Source organism: Ictidomys tridecemlineatus, chromosome 9 (genome assembly GCF_052094955.1).
Source record: "Ictidomys tridecemlineatus isolate mIctTri1 chromosome 9, mIctTri1.hap1, whole genome shotgun sequence".
NCBI lineage: Eukaryota > Metazoa > Chordata > Mammalia > Rodentia > Sciuridae > Ictidomys > Ictidomys tridecemlineatus.
Window position 1 is genome coordinate 129,494,691 of NC_135485.1, and position 26,033 is coordinate 129,520,723.

At 39.4% G+C, this 26,033-nt stretch overlaps 1 protein-coding gene and 1 long non-coding RNA gene across 3 annotated transcripts in view; one reads left to right on the forward strand and one right to left on the reverse strand.

Annotated features, from left to right (window-relative positions):
* Hhip (hedgehog interacting protein) overlaps positions 1-17,248 on the reverse strand; it is a 97,047-nt gene extending 79,799 nt beyond the window's left edge. Inside the window, exons 1-4 of one of the 2 annotated variants that reach the window (XM_078022072.1) lie at positions 16,355-17,248; positions 10,504-10,696; positions 4,679-4,835; positions 3,479-3,680 (exon numbers count right to left, since the gene is read on the reverse strand). In XM_078022072.1, the coding sequence (XP_077878198.1) occupies positions 3,479-3,680; positions 4,679-4,835; positions 10,504-10,696; positions 16,355-16,633 (831 nt within the window). In that variant the 5' untranslated portion in view covers positions 16,634-17,248. The remainder of the gene's footprint in view (positions 1-3,478; positions 3,681-4,678; positions 4,836-10,503; positions 10,697-16,354) is intronic. The other variant, XM_005327555.3, reaches the window with a different exon arrangement.
* A 41-nt stretch (positions 17,249-17,289) lies between these two features.
* LOC110598383 (uncharacterized) lies at positions 17,290-24,052 on the forward strand. The gene is made up of 2 exons (XR_002484218.3): positions 17,290-17,560; positions 19,528-24,052. It is a non-coding gene; the product is annotated as an uncharacterized LOC110598383 (long non-coding RNA).
* The last annotated feature ends 1,981 nt before the right edge of the window (positions 24,053-26,033 follow it).

Below are 26,033 nucleotides of genomic sequence, written 5' to 3' on the forward strand. Positions count from 1 at the left end.
TCAAGAAATTGTTTTCACTCACAAGCCTCCACGGGGTATAAGACCAAAATCAGTAGTGGCATCAAGCTCTGATCAACTCATGAGTGTATTGGCATCTGCCCCTTCACACTGCACACTTAACTCTTCCAATCTAGAATCCCTCAGAGAGCAAGATAAAGGACACATTCAGCATGACCTGCCTTATCAGCACGTGGCCTGGGACTCACGATACACACTCAAACGTCTGCACAACAAATTCTTACTGATCACATTTGTGCCAAACATCGAGAATTTAAAATATTGTGCTTGAAAAATATGACATATCCGTTCTATAGAATAATGGATTTTAAAGTTTATGTCAAGCCCCAGAAGCCTGGAGCTCTTCTGGCAAAGGGGATGCCAAAGTCTATAATATTTCTTGCCAAGGTTTGGCCAAGTTCTGCAGAATTCCCAGGGGCCCCCAATGCAAACATACTGCAGAGCCGTGGCACTGTTACGATCTGGCTTCTACAGTTTTATTGCATGATGAAATGTTTCCACATCAGAACAGAATATCCCAGTGAATCTTTCATTCAGCATCCTAATGAATGGGTGTAAATTGAAATAGAGGGAACTCCAAAGTAACCCTAATTTAAAAGGCAGCTCAGGTAGTTAAACTGAAGTATAAATAAGAATATTAGTTTTATTACTCCTTAAACAACATTTTCCAGGATTCTGAGCCCTTTTTACATCTCCATTTTTATCATAGATATCTAAGACCAATATTTTTAATCAATTAGTATTTGAAAACTATACATTAGTCTCCCAAATGTATTTTTAATATATTTTAAAGCAAATTGGCAAGGTGTATTATGGTATATATCTTTCAACTCAGTAATCATCTTTCTATAAACACACATTAAGAGAGTCATTCATCAATCAGGTTAAATAATAGGTATGAGAGTGATAATGGTATTTACAAAGATAAAATAAAAATACTGGAGTCATTCTAAATGTCTCTAAAAGGTTTTAAAAAATAAGTTTTTAAGAAACGTTTTCAAACTGGGAAAGATCTCAAGACATATTGTTAAATAAAAAAGAGTGGTTAAAAGGATATATACAGTGTATGAGTGTATCTTTTTCCTGCTTCCTAGCCAAGACTTTGTGTTGTTTGTATGCATAATAGCTGCCATTCTGACTAGACTGAGATGAAATCTTGGAGTGGTTTTGATTTGCATTTCTCTAATTGCTAATGATGATGAAAATTTTTTCATGTATTTGTTGACAGATTGTACATCATCTTCTGAGAAGTATCTCTCCAGGTCCTTGGCCCGTTTATTGATTGGGTTATTTGAGGGTTTTTTTTTTTTTGGCATTTAGCTTTTTGACTTCTTAATATACTCTTAGTGATTAGGGCTCTATCTGATGTGTGAGGGGTAAAGATTTGCTCCCAAGATATAGGCTCTTAATTAATGATGGTGAATGTGATCATTATTATCCAAAGTTCATGTATGAAGACACAAATTGCTGTGAATATACTATGTATACAACCAGAGATATGAAAAATTGTGCTCTACATATGTAATAAGAATTGTAATGCATTCTGCTATCATATATAAATAAAAAATAAATACTTTCCATAAAAAAAGGATATACACATATGCACATGTATACACAAAGGTGTATATGTTCATACATGGGATTTCATTTTAATTTTATTTGAAAGTTGCCTAGGAAAAAAGGTAAAACAAAACCAAAAACAAATAAAAAAACTCAATAAAACAAAACATCTCTAAAAGCACATTCCCTGTCTGTTTTTACATTTACTAACATGGACCTCAATTGTCTTTGTAGAAAGAAAAGAATTCCTTCAATTTAATATCAGAACAAAGTCTATCAAATGTTAATAGTGGTTTTCTTTAATCAACATGATTATGGAAAAATGTTTTTAAAAATATTTTCCCCATTTTTCTTTTACAGAGAGCACATTCATTTCCATAGGGAGAAACAATGTACAGCTAGTGAGTAAGGCTCTTGATGGGGCGTCTGAATTTTCACCCATTAGAACTACCAGCAGTGAGTTATCAAGACACATTTCAAAAGGGATTTTACAAACCCCGATGTGCAAAATACTAATGCTTCACTTTGATTATCTGCTGTGAATTGCAATGAAAATTTTATTGGGTAAAAGTTGAAACCATTGAATTAAAAAGATTTTCCAAATGATCCGCGTGTGTTGATACCCAAGTCCTTTTCCATAAAAGGCATATTTTCTATGCAGCATGCTTGGTGGTACCCTCACATCATGAGCTTGAGATGGGGGGGGTCCCAATTATATGGCATTATTACCTGTATTCTAGTTGACTTTTTTTTTTTTAATGTGGTAGGTACTGAATACATATCAGGGATATATCATACTTTTTTTCTAACTTGTCTCTTCTGGTTTTGATGGTGGTATATTTGAGTAGAGAATAACAGAGCAAGAAGGAATCCATTTTATATAAATAGAAAAAAAAAGCCATTCTCCTTTGGTGTTTTTGTTTGTTTTTTTCAGTTAAGAAGTGCACGGTGGCACACACCTGTAATCACAGCGCCTCAGGAGGCTGAGGCAGGAAGACAGTGTGGGTTCAAAGCCAGCCTCAGCAACTGCAAGGCACTAAGAATCTCAGTGAGATCCTGTCTCTGAATAATATACAATATAGGGCTGGGGATGTGGCTCAGTGGTTGAGTGTCCCTGAGCTCAATCTCCGTACCAGAAAAAAAAAAAAAAAGAATGAAAGAAATGGAAAGGATAATCAGTTCTTCTGAAAACACACTGTTATTATGCTTCATTCTAAACTCATCATGAGCTGTTCGTGTGTCTTCATTTTGGAATGCCATAATTTGCTTTATAGCTTCCTACTGCTAATATTGTACTGTGTTACTCATGGGAAACAAACCTGACCAAGTTTTATTCATATATTCAGATTATTTAACATGAGAATTCAAAGTACAGAAGTGAGAAAGAAGAAGTAGTCGCACTGATATATCATATAGGTGTCTAATTATAGATAAAAATATTTGACTTACCTGTAAAACCATTGCACAAGGAAGTGACAGTATAAAAAGCATTTTGATGACAGACTCAAAAATACATACGATAAAAAAATTATTTGTAATAGCCAAAATAACCAAAAGATCTCTGTTTCAACTAGCAAGTGCTGATATATAATCGTACTGTTATATCCATTAAACAATATTTAACAATCACTTTATAAAGCCAAAAGTAGTTTTAAAAGGGAAAATTACAAAGAATGTCAAAATACCAAACTGATTGCATTCTTCACAGTCAGCAAGTAACATAAAAATGTCACGCCATGACCCCTTCAGCTGTCATAATTATTGTTCCCTTATGTTGCCTAGTTGTTTTCTCCTTCAGATTTCTTTCTTTTATTACAAAGAATCACCTTCAATGACGAAGATATCACTACAATAAAATCAACATAGCCAGAGCAAAGATAAATAAATTGAAAAAGCCAACCTTTATTCCACTTTGAACAAGTTTGTGAATGTCCAAATAAGGCTCCTTGAATATTTCTCCTTCCGGGGTGAGAATCTTCACGTAACCTTCTTTTTCCAGAATGAAGAGGCGGTGGGAGCCATCCCCACTGTGCAGGGCGCCCACAGGCTGCCGCAGCCCACTCACAACCTCCTGAACGCAGAAGCAGTTGTGTTTGTGCTTTCTAAACAAATGAAAGAAACCCAGTGAGCTTCTCTTGAGATGAAGCATCCTTTCCAAACTTTATTTCCCCTGGAAGTCAGTGCTTTGGAGAATCAGGAAGGGCTGCTAACCCCGAGAGTCAGAATATGATTCTTTCAGATCTTTTCCATGGAAAATGATCAAACAGAGTTCTGTCAGAAGGTAAAAGTGAGAATCCAAACACATGTGCATTTTAAATTTTCATAAGCTCATTATCTCACCTGTCAGCCTTTACTCTGAATGAGGGAATCTTATAAGAAGGCACCCAGAGAGAAAGTCCTATGATCTCTATGTAAAAGTCCGATTTGCTCATAACTGTGCTGAACAGGTACCCAGCACCATAAGTGAACAATCATAAAATTCAAGTTTAAAACTATACCCATAAAATTCACATGAGTCAGAGAGAAGCCACGCTCATAACACAGGATTAATAGTCTTAAGTATTTAAGCTATGATTTTAGAGGAGTAAACTATCCAAAAGGAGGGGAAAAATAGCATCTGGAGGACATATCTGCTGAATATAGGAATCACAGACAGTTGTGTTGCTGTCAAAGACATAAGATTTAGGACTGGGGTGTAGCTCAGTGGTAGAGCCCTTGCTGAGTGTGTGCAAGGCCCTGGGCGCCAACCCTATCACCTCAAAGACAAAAAAAAAAAAAAAAAAAAAAAAAAAAAAAAAAAAAAACCAAAGAAAAAAATCTCATAATATTTGTCACTTTTGTTTGGGGGCAGTACTAGGGATTTGACTCAGGGGCACTCAATCACTAAGCTACATCCCCAGCCCTATTTTGTATTTTATTTACAGACAGGATCTCACTGAGTTGCTTAGGACCTCACTAAGTTGCTGAGGCTGGCTTTGAACTCGAGATCCTCCTGCCTCAGCCTCCCAAGCCACTGGGATTATAGGTGTGCGCTGCTACCACACCTGGTTGTCACTTTTTTTTTTTTTTTTAAGATTATAAAGAACATTTGTCTATGGACCTGCTTATCTCTTCCACTTTGTCATATTCTTCCATCTGGTCCAAGTAGTTAGATGCTGGTCCCCTGACTTGTTTTCTTGGAAAATCTGGAAAGCACAACCCACCATCTTTTCTTGCATAGTAAAAGCAAAACTCATCCGCCGTTGTTTGAAGAAAACCTTAAAGCAATGCAAAAAAAAAAAAAACCACATTAGAAACATTTACTGTCACAGCAAAACCACCTCATTGGAAAGAGGTGACACTGGAAAAGAGACTTTTTCAACACTATGTCAATATTCTAAGGGGGGAAAAAAAACTAGAGTAAAATAACAGAAAAGGGAAAAAATCAGAGGATGTTTAGGATTCACATTTCTTCTTTAACTAAAATTATCAATTTCATGACATACATGTAATACAAACCCAGTATTAATCTTTTAGTGCATTGATTCTTTTCATATTTCCTCACTGATCATGACATAATCATAAGCTCTTTTCAAACAGTAGGTGTCTGTTTCTTGCACTTCACTTAACAGATGATACTGATGGTTTTGCAATATAAAAATTATAAATTATCCCTTCTATCTTCTCAAGCTGAAAAGTTGACACCAGTAAGCCAAAAGAAAAATACAAAACAGCCTTATTTGATAGGATGTAAAAGATGTTTTTTCTTTTCTTACATATTAAGAATTTTATCAAATAAATACAGCTATCTTAGAATATAAAAGAAAAAGATTTTGTAATAAGAAGAAAAAAAACCAACAAGAGTTTTACATTACTTTTTCAATTTGAGTTTATAAGGTATTGGCTTTTTGTGCATATTAATAAAACTCACTTTTGTATTCTGATAAGTTCTCCTTTCAAGATATGATGTTACCAGAGTCAGCACAGACCAGAATCTGTAGTTACCAGTAGTCCTATATTGCTTCTTCTGGTCTCCTACTTTATCTTCTTAAAAGTTTCAATTTTTATCTAATGAATTGAATCATTGTGCTCTCTATTATTTGGTGATAAATACACCAAGTAACAGAGCTGAAATTTACGAATTTTATAACAAATTCAGGTTTACAAGGTTTCTAAGAACAGGATTCTGGGGTCAACCAAGTAAGGCTCACCAATGGAGCAGGAAAGACACTGCAAGTTTATCTCCTATGAGCTTGATTAGAATGTCAGGGTCCTAGTTGTTTCAAGTCTGAAACACATTTTTACCTAACTTTTGGATGAAATGTGTTACTTTTCAATATCTGAGAGACAGTCTTCCAGATTGATTTCCTCCTAGACTATGGGGAAGGGTCTTGCGTTTGGGCACCAGGCAACTAGAGCAGATGTCCTTGAGAATATGTATGCCTATGGCAGAGGACACAGAGATTGAAGTTCTGGCAGTTAGATGGGTGCTCCCTAGGAGGGGAAAGCGCCTGGAAGGTTTTCTTTGAAAAAAATCAAGGATTAAAAACTAGGGATCCCAGAGGCTTGGGAGGTTGAGTCAGGAGGATCACAAGTTCAAAGATAGCCTCAAAAACAAAAACAACAACAAAAATGGGCTGGGAATGTGGCTCAGTGGTTAAGTGCCCCTGGGTTCAATCTTCAATCTCTGGTACAAACAAACAACAATAAAACTTGGGAAAGGAAGGAAGGAAGGCAGCCATACATTTACTCGTCTTCAGCAATTCACTGTTGGCCAAAGATTTCTATTTTTCCTGATCTCATCCTTTAATGGCTAAGCATACAGATGAAAACTTCCTAATAGTGGCAAACAAGTCTCTTGGAACAAAAATGAGAAGGAAAACAGAATTGCTAAATTCCACTCTCTGTACTGTTTGGGGCTGAATCTGACTTTGAAGACAGAGACATACACACACCTTTGAAGTATATACTATCAGGCAGCAAGATCTTCATGCCAATATGCACACAGGAAGACTGTCAGGCAATGAATCTGTTTACAACTGAATTTGAAAAAATTTGTTTTAATGTGATGTTTGCCTGTAAGGTCACAGAAAAAAAAATTTAAATTCAATTCGGAAGAAAATTTAAGTTTGCTTCAAAAAAAGAAATTTGTATATTCTAGCATTACAAGCTGCAAACCAATATCATTTCAAGGGGAAGTTAATGGACCATTCGTTCCATTTTATAAGGACTTCTTAGCTGGGGACAAATGGGAGGAAATGAGAAATCATTTTCAAATGGAATATCTTAAGATTAATAAGTGCATGTTTATAAACACTGTTACCACAGAAGTACTATGCTATCTTTGCAAATTTAAAAAAAATACAGAATATAACCACACATTTTTCCTAGCTTCTTACAAAATCTATTCTTACAAAATTCATTCACATTGAATAAATGTGAAGAAGGGAGCCAGCTCAGAAGACTTTACATAAAAATATGGGCACTGTTTTTACAATCATGATATATTAGTATCTAAGCCTTTTAAATTAATATTTTCCTTTAAATTACCTGATTTTGCTGTGGGCAATGATGAAATAGACACATTTGTTGTGAACAGCCCAAAAGGACTTGGTCTCAGGGCTTTGGTTAAAACTTATTGCAAGGGAAGGTTTAACCCACCCTTTGGTTTGGAAGAATACACTAATGAGCTTTCACTGAAGGTGCATGCTTAGCACATCCTGGGTCATCTTTACAAGGTTAAGTCTGCTGCTGATGGATGTATAGTGAGCATCAAACAGCTGCACCTTTTAAATCCTAATTACTTATTGAGTCTCCTGGGCTGGTAGCCATTCTCCTGGATTGGGAGTCCAGTCCTGCTATGCTACAGAACACTCTAGAAAATACTGATCTGTAACAAACACCCGCTATGGGCAGTCTGGGCTCTATCTCTGTTCTCAGAGAAGTTCTTATTCCTTGTCGTAGGTATACTCATTGTGAAAAGGAAAAAGGAGGAAAGGGCTCCCGATCCCTTGGCAGAAGGCCTGCACTTAGGGACATTTTCTGGTAGAAGCCGTAGGATTTGAGGTAGCCATCCATTTCCTCCAGTTTGCGCTCGGGATAATAAGACCCGTGCGAAAACAGCTGATAAAGTTGGGAGTGGCTGTGGGTCATGGGAACTTGATGGACTCCTGATTCGCAACAGGATTAAACTAGCTGAACTGACTGTGTGCAGATCTTTGACACCACAGTGCCCTACTCCTGGGGAGACCGAGAGTGACAAGAATCACCGTGATACCAGGTGCACAGAGAAGCAAGGCCCACTGGGTGCCTTGGTACGCCTCTCAGAGTGCAAGATGCAGTCGTTTGGTGAATAGCAAAGCATCCCATGTGCTTGTGCAGGCAAGTAAAAAGACCTGAGGGGTTGGACAGAGGGCGCCTGTGGTTTTTGAATGTAATGTTGAAATTTCTAGAAATTTAAAGAATTTACCTCTCTGAGAAAATTAATAACTGGAGAACATTATGATTACTATAACTCTAGTGTATGAGCACTTCTATTGCTTTTTAGTTTTTTTTCCCATTTTGGGGAAAACAAGAAAACCATGACTATTTCTGGATTTAAATTTCTAGAAATGATCTGTCTTTCAGGTTATACGAATACTCTAAGATGACCATACTTTAAAAAAAAAATTCATTCTTTCTAGATATTCACAACAGTAGAGTGTCTTCTGACACATTCTTGAAGAAGAAAGGCAAAGGGTTCACTCATCCACACGGGTTTCCTCGTACACTCGGCAACACAGGGAAAATGAAGATGCTTCTGAAGTTACTTTCTCTCTCTTGGTCCCTTTCAGTATTTTCTTTCATTTAGCAAGATCCACCTTCCTTTTCAAGTTTTTGATTTGTAAGAATCAAAACTTGAAGTCACTGGTGAGAACAGCTGAGATCTGTTGACTAGTCTTTTATAAATAAGAAACCCAAAGCAGCTGTTTTCCACAATTATGGACTTCAGAGAAATGCAAACCCATTTTATTCAAGAAGGTGAAACTCATACCAACTTGCTCTCACAACCATTTCTGAAAAATGAGTGCTCTAGAAGTCCACAGACACTTCTGTGCTGGCCGCAGGGGCTGAGGGGAGTATCTCTACCTTATTCATCACTCTTTAGGAAATGGTAACCTGTGTGCCAAGGGTCAGTCTGACTAACAGATTAATTAGCAGAAGTAACCCAAAGGGTGTGTCTCTTTGGGGACGAATATTTTAAATGATGTTCAGCATGTGATATGGGAAGGGGAGGTCCCCTCTGCTTGCTGCTGAAGTCTTCCAGCGTCTCTGGAAAGCACCCTTACAGCTCCGTCCACCTCGAAAGTGGAGCTTTCATCTGGTTATCTTTCAAGGCAGCCTGGGTGGCCACCAAAAGCACTTGACATCTTGATGCACTTCAGCAGTTTTACATATACACAAACTTTGTAGAAAAATAAATTTGTCATTCGTCACCACATATGTTGATCTGGGGAGTGAGGTGCTTGCAATTCTCAAATGCTAAAATGACTTTAAATATATAAAGACCCCCACAGACAAGTCCACAACTCCACCATCGCTGTATTTATCTATAATCGATAAAGGTCAAGAAAGATGCCAAGTGTTCGTAACACTTTCAGCTTAGTTGAAGGCCAACTTTTAAGATTTGGCAGTTTGCAGCTAACCTTTATGGTTTCTAATCTGTTATCAGCTCTCTGCAGGCCATCTAGACACCCATGACCTGTTTGCTTCGGAGAGTGATAAGGAGGAAGAAACAACTGGTTTAAGGGAAGGCTTAGAAACATGACTCTAAGTTTATAAAGACAATAATATTTTCTCATAGGATGGGTTTAGGTACATGTTATGCTAAAGTCAAAGGAAGCAAGTAACCAGTCAAAATACTTTAGGTTATTAAGAGAAATCTATTAAAAATACAAAAATCTGCACTTCTCTAGGCCAGAAAAATATATAAAATATATATAGCAGTTTGAAAAGTTCTCCAAGTGCATCCTATAGTTCTTAAGGCTTATCTTTTCTTTAACTACCATTTAGTTTTATAAACAGCTAACTTCAGTAGTTTTGTTTGTGTGTGATTTGGCCTAACTAAACAGAGTCTGTCTCATTAAATTCTTTTCTTCCTCTTTGTTGATCCTTCCAATGAAAGCAACAACAACCCAAGCTGACAAACTCTGGATGATTAACTTATTCAATGCCCAGGAATCTCTGTTTATTAGAGTCTTGTGATAACTATGTACTTTCCCATTCTAATGACTTTGAATGAGGCATGTGACTTCTCCTGAGGGCTTGGTTTCCATCATCTGTCTAATAGAGAGGACTCCACTGTCCCCACCAACTTCAGGGAGTTTCGGGGCAGCAAAGTAGCCTTTTATGGAGTGCTTTGTAAGATGTTATTTGTTAGGGTTCCCAGTCATATTTTATTTAAAGGAATATCTTAAAAGTCAGTAGGCATTCTCCAATCATCTATTAGTTTTGTAGAAGAGGCTGATTTTGATATTAAAAATGGAAGGTAAAGAAATATGTATGTAGCTGGGGGTGTAGCTCAGCAATAGAATGTGTTCTTAGCATGCACAATGTCCTGGGCTCCATCCCTAATATCAAAAGAATAATAAGACAGAAAAAGAAATCTATACTACCAATCCAACACATATAGAGATTACCACCTGTATTATGAGTTCAATTAGAAATGTAAAACATTTCAGCAAGACCAGTATACTATCTGTAGACTTTAGAAATTACAACAGTAGAAATTATAATACTTCTTTTTGTAGAAATAAAACTTAGAACTTTGGAAGGGTTCATTTTAAAATAAAATAGGTATTTTGAAAGGCAAGATGCATTTTACAACTTAACAGTTTTTTTTTTTAGAACAGGCATCTAACAAGGAAAATTTGCAATGGTTCATTTAACTTTTTCTTGTCTTTTTACCTGGAATATGGCCTCGGCAAGTATAAAAGAATTCTTTACAATAATCTTTGCAGAGCAGGGGAAGTACTAGATCTCTTTCCAAGACTTCTCTTTCAGGTGAGTGAAACAGGCTCTGAGAATGTGGAGAGCAAAGTGCACATTTGATTTCCTCCAGTAACTTCCCACATTCTGTGTTGTTGGTCACAGAAAATATCTGAAAGCCATAAATCAGAAACAAATGATGTGAAGTTAGGTTTGGTCACGTTTTTCTTGCAATTATGTAAGCAGATAAGCCTAATTCAGCCAGTGAAGTTTTCTGAAAAGAGTTCCTGGGTCATAATCCAGGATGCCTTTATAAGGATATGAGCTCTCTCTGGGGTGGGTTGGGGGAAACAGAAGTCAGGGATCATAAAAGGAATCATCAAAGTCTATGACTCTGTTTTTCAGGTGTGAAGAATTAGAAGACAATTACATTTAGACTGTTGAATACTTTAGCGCCTTTTTCTGTCTCAAAGTGATATTTCATGTTCTGCCATTGAATGATAATTCCCTTAAAAAATCCCAAATACCTTTATGCAACTGCACACAAAGCCTAATTTTTAAAAACATAGCTCATTTGTGTCTTAGGTGAAAATCGATTTCATTCTTGAAATTCCCAATATGATATTATAATAAATGTGCTCAGATAACATTTTTAAAAATTTCTACTAATTTTCAATCTAAAGACTACCTAGGGAAAGTTTTCTAAACTGCCTTTCATGTTCTATAAAAATACCCAAAGCTGAATCAAACAGGTTTAAGACCAATTTTTATTATTCATTATATCTTAGCCAGGAAAAACTTTCTAACTAACTCCTCAGGTATGCTATATGCATGAATAAACACAAGAGTTTAATGAAAGTGCTTTTGTATAACATGAATTTTAATGAAACAAGGCATACTTTTATTATTATTTTTAAGATGATACATCTTTTATTTCAATAAAACTGATTTCAAACTTATTGATCCATAGAGGTTAGTAATTAGTAGAGAGAATAGACTTGGTATTTCATGCTAACATTAAAAAGCTGGTATCAGGAGCACCTTTAATAAATACTGAAGACAATATCAGCACAGCATTTGAGACAAGAAATGCAAAGCTGTCCAAATCAAGCATTTTTCCATATTAAAAAAATGCTAATAAATTTCATATGTTTCCCCAATTCATTCAATTGCCTTTCTATTATTTCTTTAGAACTATGCACTCAAATTAATGTTTCAAACTCTAGATCACTGTTTAAAGCAAACAGTTCATTCATAAATTGAGCTTCTAATTTGAATAAATCATATGGCCTCTATATTTTAGGATTATGACATCATAGGTGATCATGAAATGCCTGATGTAGAGGAACAAGGTAACAAAAGAAATACAAGCATGCTGACATTTAGTCATGTAGTATTTAAAAGTCCAATAGAAATTACCCTATTTCAGGTAAAAAAAAAATATATGATATGCTGTAACTATATACAATATTCAGAAAAGTCATTCTTAATCACAATGATATTTACATTTTTAAGTTTATCAATTTATTTAAATGACAATTGCTTAAATGGTTAAAGTTTTCTAAAGGGAAACATACACCAGACACTTAGAATTTGCATTCCAAGAATGTTTTAAATGTCTTTTATTGTCCATTCTCTGGCGGACCTCACCAGATCTATTCCATATTAATTGTGCTCAGCTTGGTTTTGCTTGTTTATCATCTAGCAGTGAAAACAAAACAACTAAGGATGCTGAAGCCACCTTTTTTACTGGATGAAAAACTGGATTGTAATTACTCTTGGTTTTATGAAGAATATGAATGCTTCCCTTTTTTTTTTTTATAGTTGAAACAAAATGATCCCCAAATACTCTCCTAGAGGCTATCCAGGAAGAGCTTGATTTTAAGTGTCTAAAGAATTTTGTCTTTCCAATTTTTGGAACGTGTCCTGGCCACAAGATCCCTCTTCAAAAGTTGCAGAAATAGGATTCAATAAATTATCTGAAATCGAGTATAATATTATTCTTTTTAAAGTTTCATGCTGTTCCGGCCCAGCAGGATGGTAACATTTTGCTCTGTGTGAGGTCTGCAGTGTAAATACCTATTTGAAGATAGATAGAGCCATCATTCTGGCTTGGGTTTCAATGAACATTGCAATAGTCTTACTGAAGTCAATTAAACTGACTCGGCCAAAGCCACTACTCTGGTTTAGACAGATGAGTACTGGTGTGGGTATGGTAGGGTGATTTTTTTTTCTTTTCCTTATTTATTCATTTATTTTTGCCTATATATCGATGTTCATCCAGGTCCTTAACTTTCTGACAATACAATCCATCTTCAGAAGAATTTTAAGCTAATTTCCTGTTTCAATTTTTTAAAGCCATACACAAAACCATCTAATTTACAGTGGTTTAAACTGAATATACTTTGGAAGAAATCATGTTAAAACTTTTGATACATTATTGCAGCATGCCCAGTAATGAGTGTGGCAGTGACTGACTAATTTGTAACATCTGGCAGGTCATCCTTTTAATCTTGGGCCACATGAAAGTGAAATCCATATAAGAAAGTTAAGATAACTCCTGGGATACAGGGTCCAGTGTGGCCTACAACTATAGCTTATCAACAAACAGTAAAACGGTGACAGAGACCTTCTGTATTTCTCCTTATTTATCAAGTAACTAAACAAAGAGGGTAAAAAAGACACCCACGTGGGTTCCAGAAAAGGACAAAAGGAGAAAATAATGACAGTATATTAAAATGTCGCCTTAAGATCACTTGGTTACACAAAAAGTTATTTCTAAAAATCATATGCCTACAAGGTTGTTCAGCTGTTCCATAGAACACTTGCGTCTCTGGACTATATTGCTGGATTATGTCATTAAAGAGTTCAGTTTCAATTTTAGGCTAATATGTAAATAGATCATTGTACTAAGGCAGCTGTTAAAGGGACCCCAGGATGAGTTATTTGTTTAGTTGGATGTGTTCAACAATAGCCTTTGTCCCTGAAAGAGCCAGAGCAAACAAATGATTGTAAAAGGGCACACTTGAAAACAATTACTTTTCACCCATTCCTTGACAGCTTTGGCTGTGAAACCACCCAAGGTAGAGAGAGCTTCTATGCCTCTGTGGCTACAAGTTAAGTTTTAGAAATGGGGGCAACTCATTTGGTCGGGGTTTAATTTGGCTAATGGAAATTAGATCTTTTTAGCATGTTGTATTTAGGACCTGCAAAAATATTCCTGAGACAATATAACTTCCTAAATTTTGGCAGTACTTATTTGAAAGGCAGTTTACAACCTCATTACAATACATGACGTTATTATAGTGTACAGGAATTAAAATACAAAAACACAGTATCATGGCTAAGGAAATGAACTCAATGCTAGTTCATTAAAGAAAAACTGTTAGTGTAGAAACTAGATTTAATTGCAGAGCTAAGCATGTTTAATATTCCTACCTAGTTTCTTACTATCTATTTGTCAAAGAAATTTTTTCCCTTAGGAAAAAAGCTACTACTGTAGTTTCTTGAAAAACTGCAGAAATCTTTCCTGGGGAAATATATTTTTTTCTTTCCTAAACAAAAAAGGGCCCTTTCGAATAGCCATCATCTCTCCTGTATACACATTATGAAATAAGACCCTAACATATATTATAATCCAGGAAGGCTTATGGGGGAAAAAGGAAACACTGAAGTTTATTATAAAATAACATGTTTTGAAAACTGTTAAAATTTGAGAACTAACATAGGTCAAGAATGCATATGCATAGCTATATCAAATCTCTGGTTTGAACAATTTGAGTACTGTTGGTTTATAAACCACTTGTAATGGAACCAGCAAAGACCAGTGTGCCCAATTTAATAATTCAGACACATTTTCCAAATGAGTAGGGGTTTGTTGAAGATTGGGAGCATGAGAAGAAGAAAGGAATGTGGATAGCTAACGTGGCAGATTGCTTCCTAAAGGATGATTTCTTTTAAAAAAAAATTTATACAGCTTCTCTTATAAAGGGTTGTAATTCCCCTGCTCCCTCCTCCCCTCCCCTTCACTCCACTATATTTAGTTAAGAACAGAGTTTTCATTGCACTATGTTCCTGGGAGAAGTCAATATTGCAGGGGTCTCTACATCATCTGTATACTCATAGCCCAGATTGCACACAGGGACACTTAATGGCAAATGTTTCTAAACCTTTCTTTGAGTTTCTGGTTCCTTGGGGGCTCCTAGTAAAACCTTTAAGATAATCTGAATGTTAGCTGTTTTGCAACTTAATTCAATTATAACACTGGAGCTTAATGACATTGTTTTGAAAAAAATGCTGGAATATCTGTTCCCTGAATCTCAGACTACTGCTGCATATGGTAAGAATAAAGAGTGAGTTGCAGCTGAAAACCTGCAGCAAGACAGTTCTCACTCATCTGGGAATAGAAGGAGTTGGACAAATGCTCCCTCAAAAGGCATGAACATTTGGACAGAGCTGGGGACTGAAAGAGAATGATGTTCTCTAGTTTCACCCATTAGTGAACCAACTAACAAATACAATGGTGTTGTTGTTATTCTTTTGCCATAAGCAACAGGACTCTGTGTGTGGGCAGCAGTTTAGTGGGGAGGAGGATAAGTCGACCCCTTTTTGTCCTATTGATTTTTTCCTATTTGCATGACTTGAGCAAATTAAATGATGCAATATGGCTTTTTGTTACAAAACAAAGTGAGAGATACCACCCAGACACATATGTTGATTCGTAGGAGCTGTTTACATGAGAATAGAGTGAAATCTACCGTGAACTGAGCATAAAAATTAGATTCAGCCTGGGTATTTTTTTTTTTTTTAATGCCTGGGCCAGCAAGACTGAAGCACAAGTTTTCCAAGAGTCTCTCAGACCTTGACAACTGCAGTGTTGTAACAGAGGAATTCTTAATTAAACCTAAAATGGGGAACGGGAGGGGGAGCAAAGACACCTGATTGTTTATTTCACGTGCAGTGATTGTTAATGACGTGATCCAGCAGTCTGTACAGTGCACAGCACACATTACTGCATCCCAAGGCAGGAAAGAGATTGCAAACTCAAAAATAAGCATGGCTTTGCACTCGACCGACACTATGTTCCTATTTGGTTAACATTTATCAACATAAGGGAATCATAAACACCATCGCCCCTAAAACAAGTTCCTAGAGGTCTTCCTAGACGACTCATCACCACGGCAAGCCTGAATATATAAGGTTACAAAATGACAGAGAATCGTCTCAGTTTTATGTGATAAACACGACCCAGCAAAATCACTCGCCAGTTTTTCGGGTTCTCTACCGGAGGTATCAGGAGTTCCTTTCCGCTGGCTTAACTATTGTAATGCAAGACACCCCCCCTCTGACGGGGCTGAGGATCATAAACCAAACCATGCTTCAACATCCTTTACGATTCAATCCTCCCTCTAACCGAGCACGTGGAGAAAACTGCACAAATCTTTTTCCCTAGAAAAATAAACCGGAAACCACAGCCACCTTAATTTACAGTTTCATCGCAGCCAATATCCGATTTGATCCAAAATACACTGTTAATCGCGATTCTTTTAAAATATTTACCCGGCACGGGATGAGGGTACCACAGAAGCGTCTCTTTTCTGAGACAGCCAAGTTTGCACAGCATCCCGACCGCGGGCTCTGGGGGCGGGAGAGCTATCTGCGCACCCCAGAGGATCACACAACGGAATCACGTTAGCGCTTTAAACAAGTTATCAGCAGAACTCCCCGAACAAGTTTTGCACTTCTTACAGCGACCAGCATCGCCAGAGCCACAGGGAACCCCACCCAGCCTTATGCCAAGTTCGCATCCGTGAGGCGGGCGAGTCCCTACCTTGTTCTCCAGGCGCCCCAGCCCCGGGCTGTCACTCCGCAAGCAGCAGGACAGCCGAGGGTAGAAGCCACCGCACAGCATCTCTCCCCCATTCAGCAGCTCCAGCTGGGACATCATCCGCCTGTCTCTCCTTTTCAGGCGCTTCGGGGGGTTCCCATTCAGGCACCTTCTCCTCCTGGCTCCGCTCCCGTCGCTCCTTTCCCCAAACTTAGCATCTCCTTCAAAGAAGCCCAGAGCCACGGCCAGCAGTAGCAGCTTAAAGGAGAGCATCTTCAGCATCGTCTGCCGTGAGCGGCAGGGGCTGGGCGCGCGAGGGTGGGGGGTAACGCCACTGCCCAGCAGGGGCACTAGGGCGCAGCTCCAGGAGGAGGCTACGGGGCGGCGGGACACTGGAGAGGCTGCGGGAAGTGGCCGGGGCGAAAATACGTAAAGCGATGCAACTTTGCAAAAAAGAAAAGTCGGGGCGATGGGTCCAATGCCTCAGGGGAACCGCAGGAGCGAGAGAAAGTTGTGCAGATGACACCGTTTGCGGCTGTGCCAGTGTCAGTTGGGTTAGGGGCTTTCCGCTGCAGCTGGGACGTAGGAGGAGAAGGAGTTGGAAAAGGAGGAGGAAGAAGAGGAGACGGCCACAGAAGTTCACTTGTCCGTGTAACGGGAGTTGTTTAGGTGAGACAGTAGCAGGAACAGAAACGTCGGCGGTGGCGGCGGGGCAGGCGGAGGCAGGGCCAGCGCTGGGCTCTGGATGATGCTGAGGTCTCCTCTGCCGGCGGCTGCAGCTTCTCACACAGCCTCTCATGTTTCGCTCCCTCTTTTCTTCTTCTTTTTAACTAGCGCGCGGGGAGGTGCTGCCACCGCGCGCCCCTTGACGTCACCACTTCTCGCGCGCCCCCGCCCGGGTGGGGGAGAGGGGAGGGGGCGGCCCCGGGGCGAGCGCGTCCCCGGGCCCCGGCGGCCTCTGGGCGGCTGGGAGGGGCGGCGGGCCGCGGCGGACGGAGGGGGAGGGCGGCGGAGCCGGCGGAGCCAGCCTCGAGGGCGCGGGACCTAGCGCGCCCGCCTCTCCGCAGCGCCCGAGTGGGGGCGGCCGGGCCGAGGCACCCAGCCCGACCGGCCGGGGGCGAGGGCGCAACCCAGAGGCTGCCCGGCGGCCGCGCTCCTCGCTCCGGTCCGCAGCCCCTCCGCACCTCCCGGGTGAGGCTCCCAGAGAAAGTGAGTAAGAGTGGGGCCCCTTCCAGGGCTCCCCGACCCCGGGGAAGGATGAACTAAGGCGGCGGAGCGGGCAGCGGGGAGCTTTTGGCTCCTTCTCCCCCCACCCCAGCCCGCACCGGCATCCCCAGGTCCCCAGAGATCCTTGGGGGCTCATTTCGAAGCGCCGAGGAGGGCGCGAGGGGTGTGGGGGGTGTGGGTCCCAGATGCTGCGGACTTCTGAGTCAGGTTGAGTTTGGTTTGGAGACTTGGGGAAAAGGGTCACTCATCCTCTCCCAAAGCCCTCAATCTATTGAGGTGGCACAGACGGGTGAACGTGGCATAGGCTGGGGTGGGGTTTCGGGGAGCAGGTTGAGCCAGCGCCTACCTCCCGCAGGGTTTGCCGCGGTCTGGGCAGGTTGGCCCGAGCTCCCCTTTGGAGGACCCCACACATGTCCAGGAAGCAAACCTCCTTGCCTCACAGACTCAGGACCCGGAATTCAGGTTCCGCTGCTCTAGGTGGGCTTAAAGAAGGTCGTTGTGGATTCTAAATATCTCACACACACACACACACACACACACACACACACACACACACACACACACACACACACCACTCCCCCTCGGCCCCCCGGCGTGTAAATACAGATGTGTTAGTTCTGGAGGAAGAATTAGTTGCAGGTGTGTGGGCGTCCAGAAGCGCTGCCCTCCATATCCCCGTGTATACAAATAAATTAACCTTTCCCCCAACTAGACAAAGTCTGTGTAAAGGAAGTGTTTATTTAAAAAAAAAGAGAAAGAAAGAAAGTCTCCGTTGTCAAGGGCAGTGACTTGATGTTCATTGGATCCCTCCAAGTTGGCATCAGAACGAGTCTCTATCGGCTTGCACACAGAATGTGCTTTTTGCCCGTTTAGGTGTTTAACAGGGGAATTGATTTTCTGGTGGATGGGTTTTGATGAGGAGATAAGACAATTTCCCATTTTGGCAATGGAGGAACATTCACCATATTTGGATTTGCTTCATTTCTCTGACACTGATTTCACCAAGCTCATGTAAAAGTTGGTGATGGTTGACATAGTTAGCTGATGAAACTGATTGCTCAAGTGGTGGCAGTGGCTAGGTTAGCCTTCTGTCCCTTTTACTTTCTGGGCCTGAGTTTATGATTAGAGCTAAGTATTTACCAAAAGAGCTGACCGATTACAATAACTGAAAAGAACCTGCTGGATGTTTGGCTCAGTCCTCAGCTAAAGGTAAGGCCCTTAAGACATTCTTAACATTTCTGCCAGGAACTGTTGTATATATCTGTATACATGTGACTGTAAATGCTACTTTGGATCCCATAGACTGTTTTATTTGACTGTCTGCCTGCTTGGAGAACTTTAAATATAAAATAAATCAGCTATAAGGACTTTAAGACTTTAAACTCTTTTATTTAGTAGATCTTGAGCTGAATCCCATCAAAGTTAAATCACTTGCACGATTTCATCTAATTAGGAAATCTAAAAATCAGGAACCAAGAACCTGATCTAAAATACTTTCACTCTTTAAGGCTTTATGTCCAAATATGAGATTTGTGTTATTTTTCCAAAATGAAGATTCTTATAAAATCATATTTCAGTGGTTCCAGCTCCTGATCTAAGTGATGAATTCATCTAAGTACTTTGGAAACAGGTCCTCCTTATGGTTTATACTTCAAGACTAAGGACACTTAAAGTATATTAATATTGGTTTTTTAAAATGATGTATCTGTTATAACCTATGGCCCTAAGTTTCAAGATATACAGCATTTCTGAAAGATTACTGAAATAAGACATGCTGGTTCTTTCATGACATATGGATCTAAAATTGACCCTGTCTACTGTTCATTATGAAAGTCAATAATCAGGGCACTTAGGAGATAGCTGAACTAATTCTTACGACACTGATATAATATCCACATAGTCACTAAGCAGTGATACAAGTAGACTAACTTCTGATTTTTTCCCCCCAGGGAGAACACTGCAAATCTCACCCATATCCAGATCAATAGTATGATTTCTTAGGAATCAAGAATCAACACTGGGTTATTTCCAACTGTTAACCTTGAGAGCCCACTTGGACACTGCAGCAAGAAAGGATAACCATCCACACACTTGGACATGAAAAATGATCTTTGATCAGGGAGTTCTCTCTCTTCGGCTCAACCACCAGAAATAGAAGGAACACCATTCTGACCAAACTCATCCAGATGAATCAAGTCAACCCTTTTTAGCAAGGAGTGGAGCTGCAGAAGGGTGGCCAGGTCACTGTCTTCTGCTCGCACCATCATTGAGCAGCCTTCTCCAGAACTGCTACCTAGAGTGGTCCTCCCTCTCACTGGTCATTGTGTATTGGGGTGTTACTGTGTCTTCCCAGACAATGTGGCTCTTTTCCTAATTTGCACCAAGGCATCTATATGGGCTAGTGCCAGCTCTGGCTATTCTGTTCCTAACCTGAGTCCTATCCAGGATTATATTCCTTACTTTGAATGAATAAGTAATTCTCAAGTACAAATTAGGTTTATTGTGAAAGATGAGATATATGATTTAAATTGAAAATGAATTTCATAAGTAAAGCTCAAAATATGCAAGTGAATTTTGTATATATGTGTCTATGTATATATATTTGGACATATATTTCTATCATCAGAAGGTAGGACAACTTTGAAAAAAGAAGTTAGGGCCAACTTAAATTGCTAAATGTTTAAAAGAAAACTATTTGGGGTTTTGGAGTCAGTTTAATATATGGATTTCTGGCCTTCACAGAAATATGTATTATTTAATTCCATTTCAACAGTCCCCTATGCTAAGCAGTATGTATACAGTTATGGAAAATGATACAAACACTCAGCCTCCAGGTAGTTAATCATCTAGTAAGGAAGACAAATGATAAGGTCACAAATAAATTTATAGCTGTAAATTATAATAAGTGCTTTGAAAGAAATGCCAAGATGAAGGATAACAAATCACATCCATCCCAAGATTAAGTGACTTTAAAGAGCCTCTCTGGGGAAAAGACATTTCAACTGAACCCCAAGGGTGCGTCAGAGTTTATGAAGTGACTTCACCTTGCCATTTAAAGTAGAGAAGCATTTGAACTGAGAACAGAATTTGGCACATTTAAGAGAACAAAAGTGCAGAATAAAATAGATAACTAAAAAAAAGAGGCCAGAGACCAAAATTCACAGTATCGCCACTAAGGAAGTTTGGGAGACCTTGCTACTGCTGTGTGATTCCACAGAGGAAGGTCGGCTGACAGAGGCGAAGAATAAATCCACATCTTTTAAAAATTGAAGATTGGTTATAGTTCAAGTGCACTGACACAGTGGTTGGAGCTACTGGTTAATATGTCTTTCTGAAGTTGGCATTTCTGTGTGCCAGACACTGCTCTGGGGACACAGCAAAGAGCAAACTTCTCCTGGAGCTTGTTCTCATGGGGGAAATAGAGAACAAATAGCTGTGGACCATACATGGCATTCAATGCATGGAGCAAAGGAATCATGAGGAAGAGGGTGCAGCAGTTGAGAGAAATAGTTATTTCCCAGACACAGGAAAGGTGTCTACTGAGTGAGTGATTGGTCATACACGAAGCAGCAAGCCATGAGGATGCAGGTATCTGCAAGGCACAGGGAATGGCAAGTTAAAGCCATGAACACACCAGCACTCTTGTTGTGTTCAAGAGTTATCAAAGAGGCCTATGTGACTGAGGGGAACAGGTGACAGAAAATGACAAGAAGGAGGGCAGAGAAGTAACCAGGGCTCAGATCTTGTGAGCAGTTATGGACTTAAACTCTTATTGAATAAGTAGGTCAGGGATCTTATCAGAAATAAACTCTTAACTATTTTCACAAAGTGAATAAAATGTAAGGTATTGGTTAAATGGATGTCCAAGAATTACAAGAGCTAAAAGGGAACACTAAAGAGGAATTCCTGAGGCTGCTGCATTTCCAGGCTTTGGCAGCTGGGGGAGAGTTAGTGTTGACAGGACCCAGAAACTTGCACCAGCTCTGGAGATGTGGTTGCTGCCCATTGGTGCTGATCCCCTGAGATGGTGAAAAGAAGTCCATCATAGGAGGGCCTGCTAGCCTTTTAATTAATTAATTAATTAAATTTTTAAATGTAGGTATTTTCTCCTTTGTTCTGCCTTGGCCACTTCCCACCAATTTGAAATGTTTTGCCTGTTTATTTTCATTCAGTTCAAAATACTTTCTAGCAGTCCCCACCCCCAAGTTCTTTGACCCAGAGGTTATTGAGAAGTGGGCTTTCTAGATGTTTGGGGATCTTCTGTTGTTAATTCTAACTCAGTTCCATTGCAGGCAGAGAGTACACTCCATATGCATTGAATTTTTAAATTTTGAGACCTTTTTATGGGCAGGAAAATTGTCTGTCTTGGCAAGCATTTTATGAACAAAAGAATGTTTTGCTGTTGTGGAGTGGAGGGTACTGAAGGGTCAGGTCACTTTGGTAGATAATGTGGTCCAAGTTGTCCCTTAGATTGACTTTCCGTCTGTTCATTCTATCAGTTATTGCAGAAAGGATACTAATATATGGCGGATTTTCTGTTTCTTGCAGATCTGCCCATTTTTGCTTAGTATATTTTGACGCTTTGCTTTTAGGTGCATGAATGTTTAGGGTTGTTATGTCTTTGTGACAACTAGACCCTTTTGCCATTATGAAATCTTTCTCTATCCCTAGCAGTATGTTTTGTTCTGAACTCCTCTGCCTGCTACTCATTTAACCAATCCCACTTGTCTTTTGATTAACTTGGTGTATCTTTTCCCATCCTTTTACTTTTATCCTGTTTCTGTCTGTATATTTAAAGTATATTTATTATAGGCATCATATGGTTGGGTTTCACTTGTTTTTGTCAAAGTAACATGCTATGACTTTTAGTTGAGATGTGTATACCCTTTACATTTGATGTGATTATTGAGGTGGTTTAAAATCACCTAACTATTTGTTTTCTGTTTTGTCTTATCTATTCTTTGTTCACGTCTCTTTTCTCTACTTTTTGATTAATTAAATATTTCTATTATTCCATTATATTATTGGCTTATTAGCTCTTATTTCAAGAGGTCAACATTATATTGTATTATAGTTAATATCATATCACTTTATTATAAGAACTTTAAAGCAGTGTACAGTTGTCCTTTGGTATCTATGGGAGCTTGGTTCCAAGACCACCTGCAATCATACAAAATGCTTATTGAAATTGGCATACTATTTGCATGTAATCTATGCACCTCCTCCCCTGTATTTTAAACGACTTCTAGATTACTACCCCACCCTGTGTTATACTTTTTCTCCTTCTCTTCTAGATTACTTATAATAGCTATAACAATGTAAATGCTATGTAACTAGTTGTTATTTTGTTTAGGGAATAATGAGAAGGGACAAATATCTGTACATGTTTAGAGCAGATGCAGTCCTTTTTTCTAATATTACTGATCTGCCATTGATCTGCATCATCCACAGATTTAGATTTCCTCTATGTCTAGAACATGCAGAAGAATGCTCTTGTGTGATACTGGGCAGAAGTGACCTACAGCTCCCAATCACCCAAGTGATCACAAGGGGAAGGAACTGACTCTCTATATGTACTGTGTTGCTAAACTATGATGTTCAGTAGGTTAGATGCATTAAGAGAATTTTTGATTTATGATATTTCTAACTTATAGTGGATTTATTATGATATAAATTGAGGAACATCTATACTTTAAATATTTTTGAGATAGCTCCACTGTCTCCTTAATTACATTTCCAGGGGGAAATTACTCTTATTTTGTTCCTCTGTATATAATTCCTTTATACTCTGGTTGCTTTTCATATTTTTTCTTTATCAATTGGTTTCAGGTTCTCTCTGTATGCTATTTTAGATTTTTTTTATGACTCCCAGGTTAATTATAAACTACTGTTTATCCCATCCAGGTTTTATTTCTTATTTTTTTATTCCCTTTCAGGTATTGAATTTTTATCTCAAAAAGTTTGGGTCTCTTTAACTCCTTGAAGTCAGCCCTTTACCAGATTAGTCTTTCCTCTGCATTCTTGAACATTCTTGGACATATGGAGTGCATGGTTTTAATAACTATTTCAATGTTGTCGTGAACTCATTCTTTTTGATTTTTTTCCTCCTAACTGTGGTTCATATTTTCCTGCTTCTTTGCATGTCTGCTATTTTTTTTTGTGTTGAGATTCTGTTATGGACCAAATGTGAAGCCACAAAATTCATATATTGAAACCCTAGCCCCTGATGTGATGGGGGTGTCACGAGGTAGGACTTTTAGGAGGTCATCAGGTCATGGAGCTGGAGCCTTTATGAAATGATTCCCCTGAGAGCTCTCTCACGCTTCTTGTGCCACGTGAGGATCCAGGAAGAGGTGGACTACCTGCATTCTGTCAGAGGACCCTCCCCAGGACCCCACCATGCTGGCACCCTGACCTAGGACTCTCTAGCTTCCAGAACTGTGAGAAATAAATGTTCATTGTTTAAGTCTTAAACAGTATCATTTTTTGTGTGTGTGTGTGTGTGTATAGGAAGGTTTTTGAGAACCAATTAATTTCTTTCATACATCTAGCATGAAACAGTGCAGCGGGTGATTCATTTCCATAGTCATTTTATTATAGTAGCCCAAATTAACTAAGGCAGATTCCAAACTTTGTAATTACCCTTGTAGGATGTTTGACATAGTTTCCAGTAAATATTTTATTTTATTTTGGTACCAGAGATTAAACTGAGGGATGCTTAACCATTGAGAAACATCCCAGCCCTTCCTCCCCCCCCCCCCCCCCCCGCTATTTTGAGACAGGTCTTGTTAAGTTACCTTAGGCCTCGCCAAGTTGCTGAAGCTGGTTTTGAACTCTTGCCTCAGTTTCCCAAGCTGCTGGGATTATAGATATGTGCCACTATGCCTGTCTACAATAAATATTTTTGAGCTTTATTCTGAAATGCAGTTAGATTATTTTCTAAAAGTCGGATCTTTCGCGTTTGTGATTAAATTTTGCAAAACCAGAACCACTTTTAACCCAAGGCTAATTTTCTCATCCTGGACACGCTGTCGAATTTTCCTTGATGACGAGGAACTTTTCTTAGACCTATGTGAGGTCTAAGGTCCTACTCCTTCCAATTGGCTCTTTCCATTTTCTTAGGCAATTTCCCCATATGTGTCTTCTATTAAATAGTCAGTGGAAGACTTGAGGGTTTCCTCTGTGGCTCTCTTCGGCTCTTGCCCTGGGCAGCTGACCCTTCTCCTTTTGAATCACAGTTTCTATGGCCTCTCTGGACTCCATGCTTTTCTCCTTATTCAAGGTCGTTGCTGGGCTGTTTGGCTTTCCCCTCCCTGGATTCCTTCTTCCTGTAGGAAAATAGGTACCAAGGGCTAGGACAGTCTTCAACTCACCCTCTTTGCTTTCCCTCTCTCAGGGATCAGTGTCCTGTCTTATTTACTTGATGTGCAAGACCTAAAAGCTGAGCCCAGTTTTTCAGTGCCCATCATTATATTACAATATTAACGGGTTAATAGTTTGGGCTGGGGTGGTAGATCCGGTTCCGGTTACTCCATCTTGGCTGGAAGCAGAAGTCTTAAACATTTTCACTCTTGTGTCTGGGGAAGTTTTTGACAACCAATTTAGCATCTTTCATACGTCTAGGATGTTACCGTCCAGGGGATGATTCATTTCCATTTATTAATTGTCAGTTCGTATTCATGTCTTTCCTTGGGCCTAGCTTCCTTACTCAACAGCTTCACAAAAAGTTGGTGTGAATTTATTTCAGCCTTTTCCAACTGGTGCCCTCCATGAGGAACAAGGGTCCTGACTTCAGGTCCCCATTTCCTATGGGAATCTTTTTTAACTCTGCCTGCCACCTTTTGTTTCTAAAGTCAAACTCGGGTCTTCTTCCCTGCTCCACCATGACCTTGGGGACCCATGATGTCCAGGATGTGATTTTCCTGGTGCTCCAACACCAGCAGCTTCTTCTTCTGATTGTGCTAGACAACACGTTGAATTTATTTAGAAAATATACCAAAAATCCCATTATGTTCTCCTAGAAGGTAAACCTTGTTGCTGTGAGAAGGGCAAGTCAGTGGACAGGCTTCAGTCCTCCTCCGTATTTGCTACCCACCCAGCATCTTTGCCTCTTCTACCTGTTGAAAGGCAGATGGCTCCCTCTGGGCTGCAGTCCCTCCATATTTATTCTGGACTGTGTCTTCATATTCTGCATCATTGAGCTCCAATCTCCCACCCACTTTCCACCTTCTAGAAAGGTGTTGAGGTCTATCCACTGATAAATGTTCTTTTCACTGCTGTGTGCCCCCCCCCCCTGTTTTAAATTGTCATATCTTATTCTAATGGGATCCCAGGAACAAGAGGACTGTGCTGTCCAAATGGCATCAATTGTTTGTTGCTAGAGCTAAAGGTTATTTTTTCTGAAACTTTCACATTTTGTTCTTTGATGCTTTAAAAATACCTTTCCTTGAAGTTG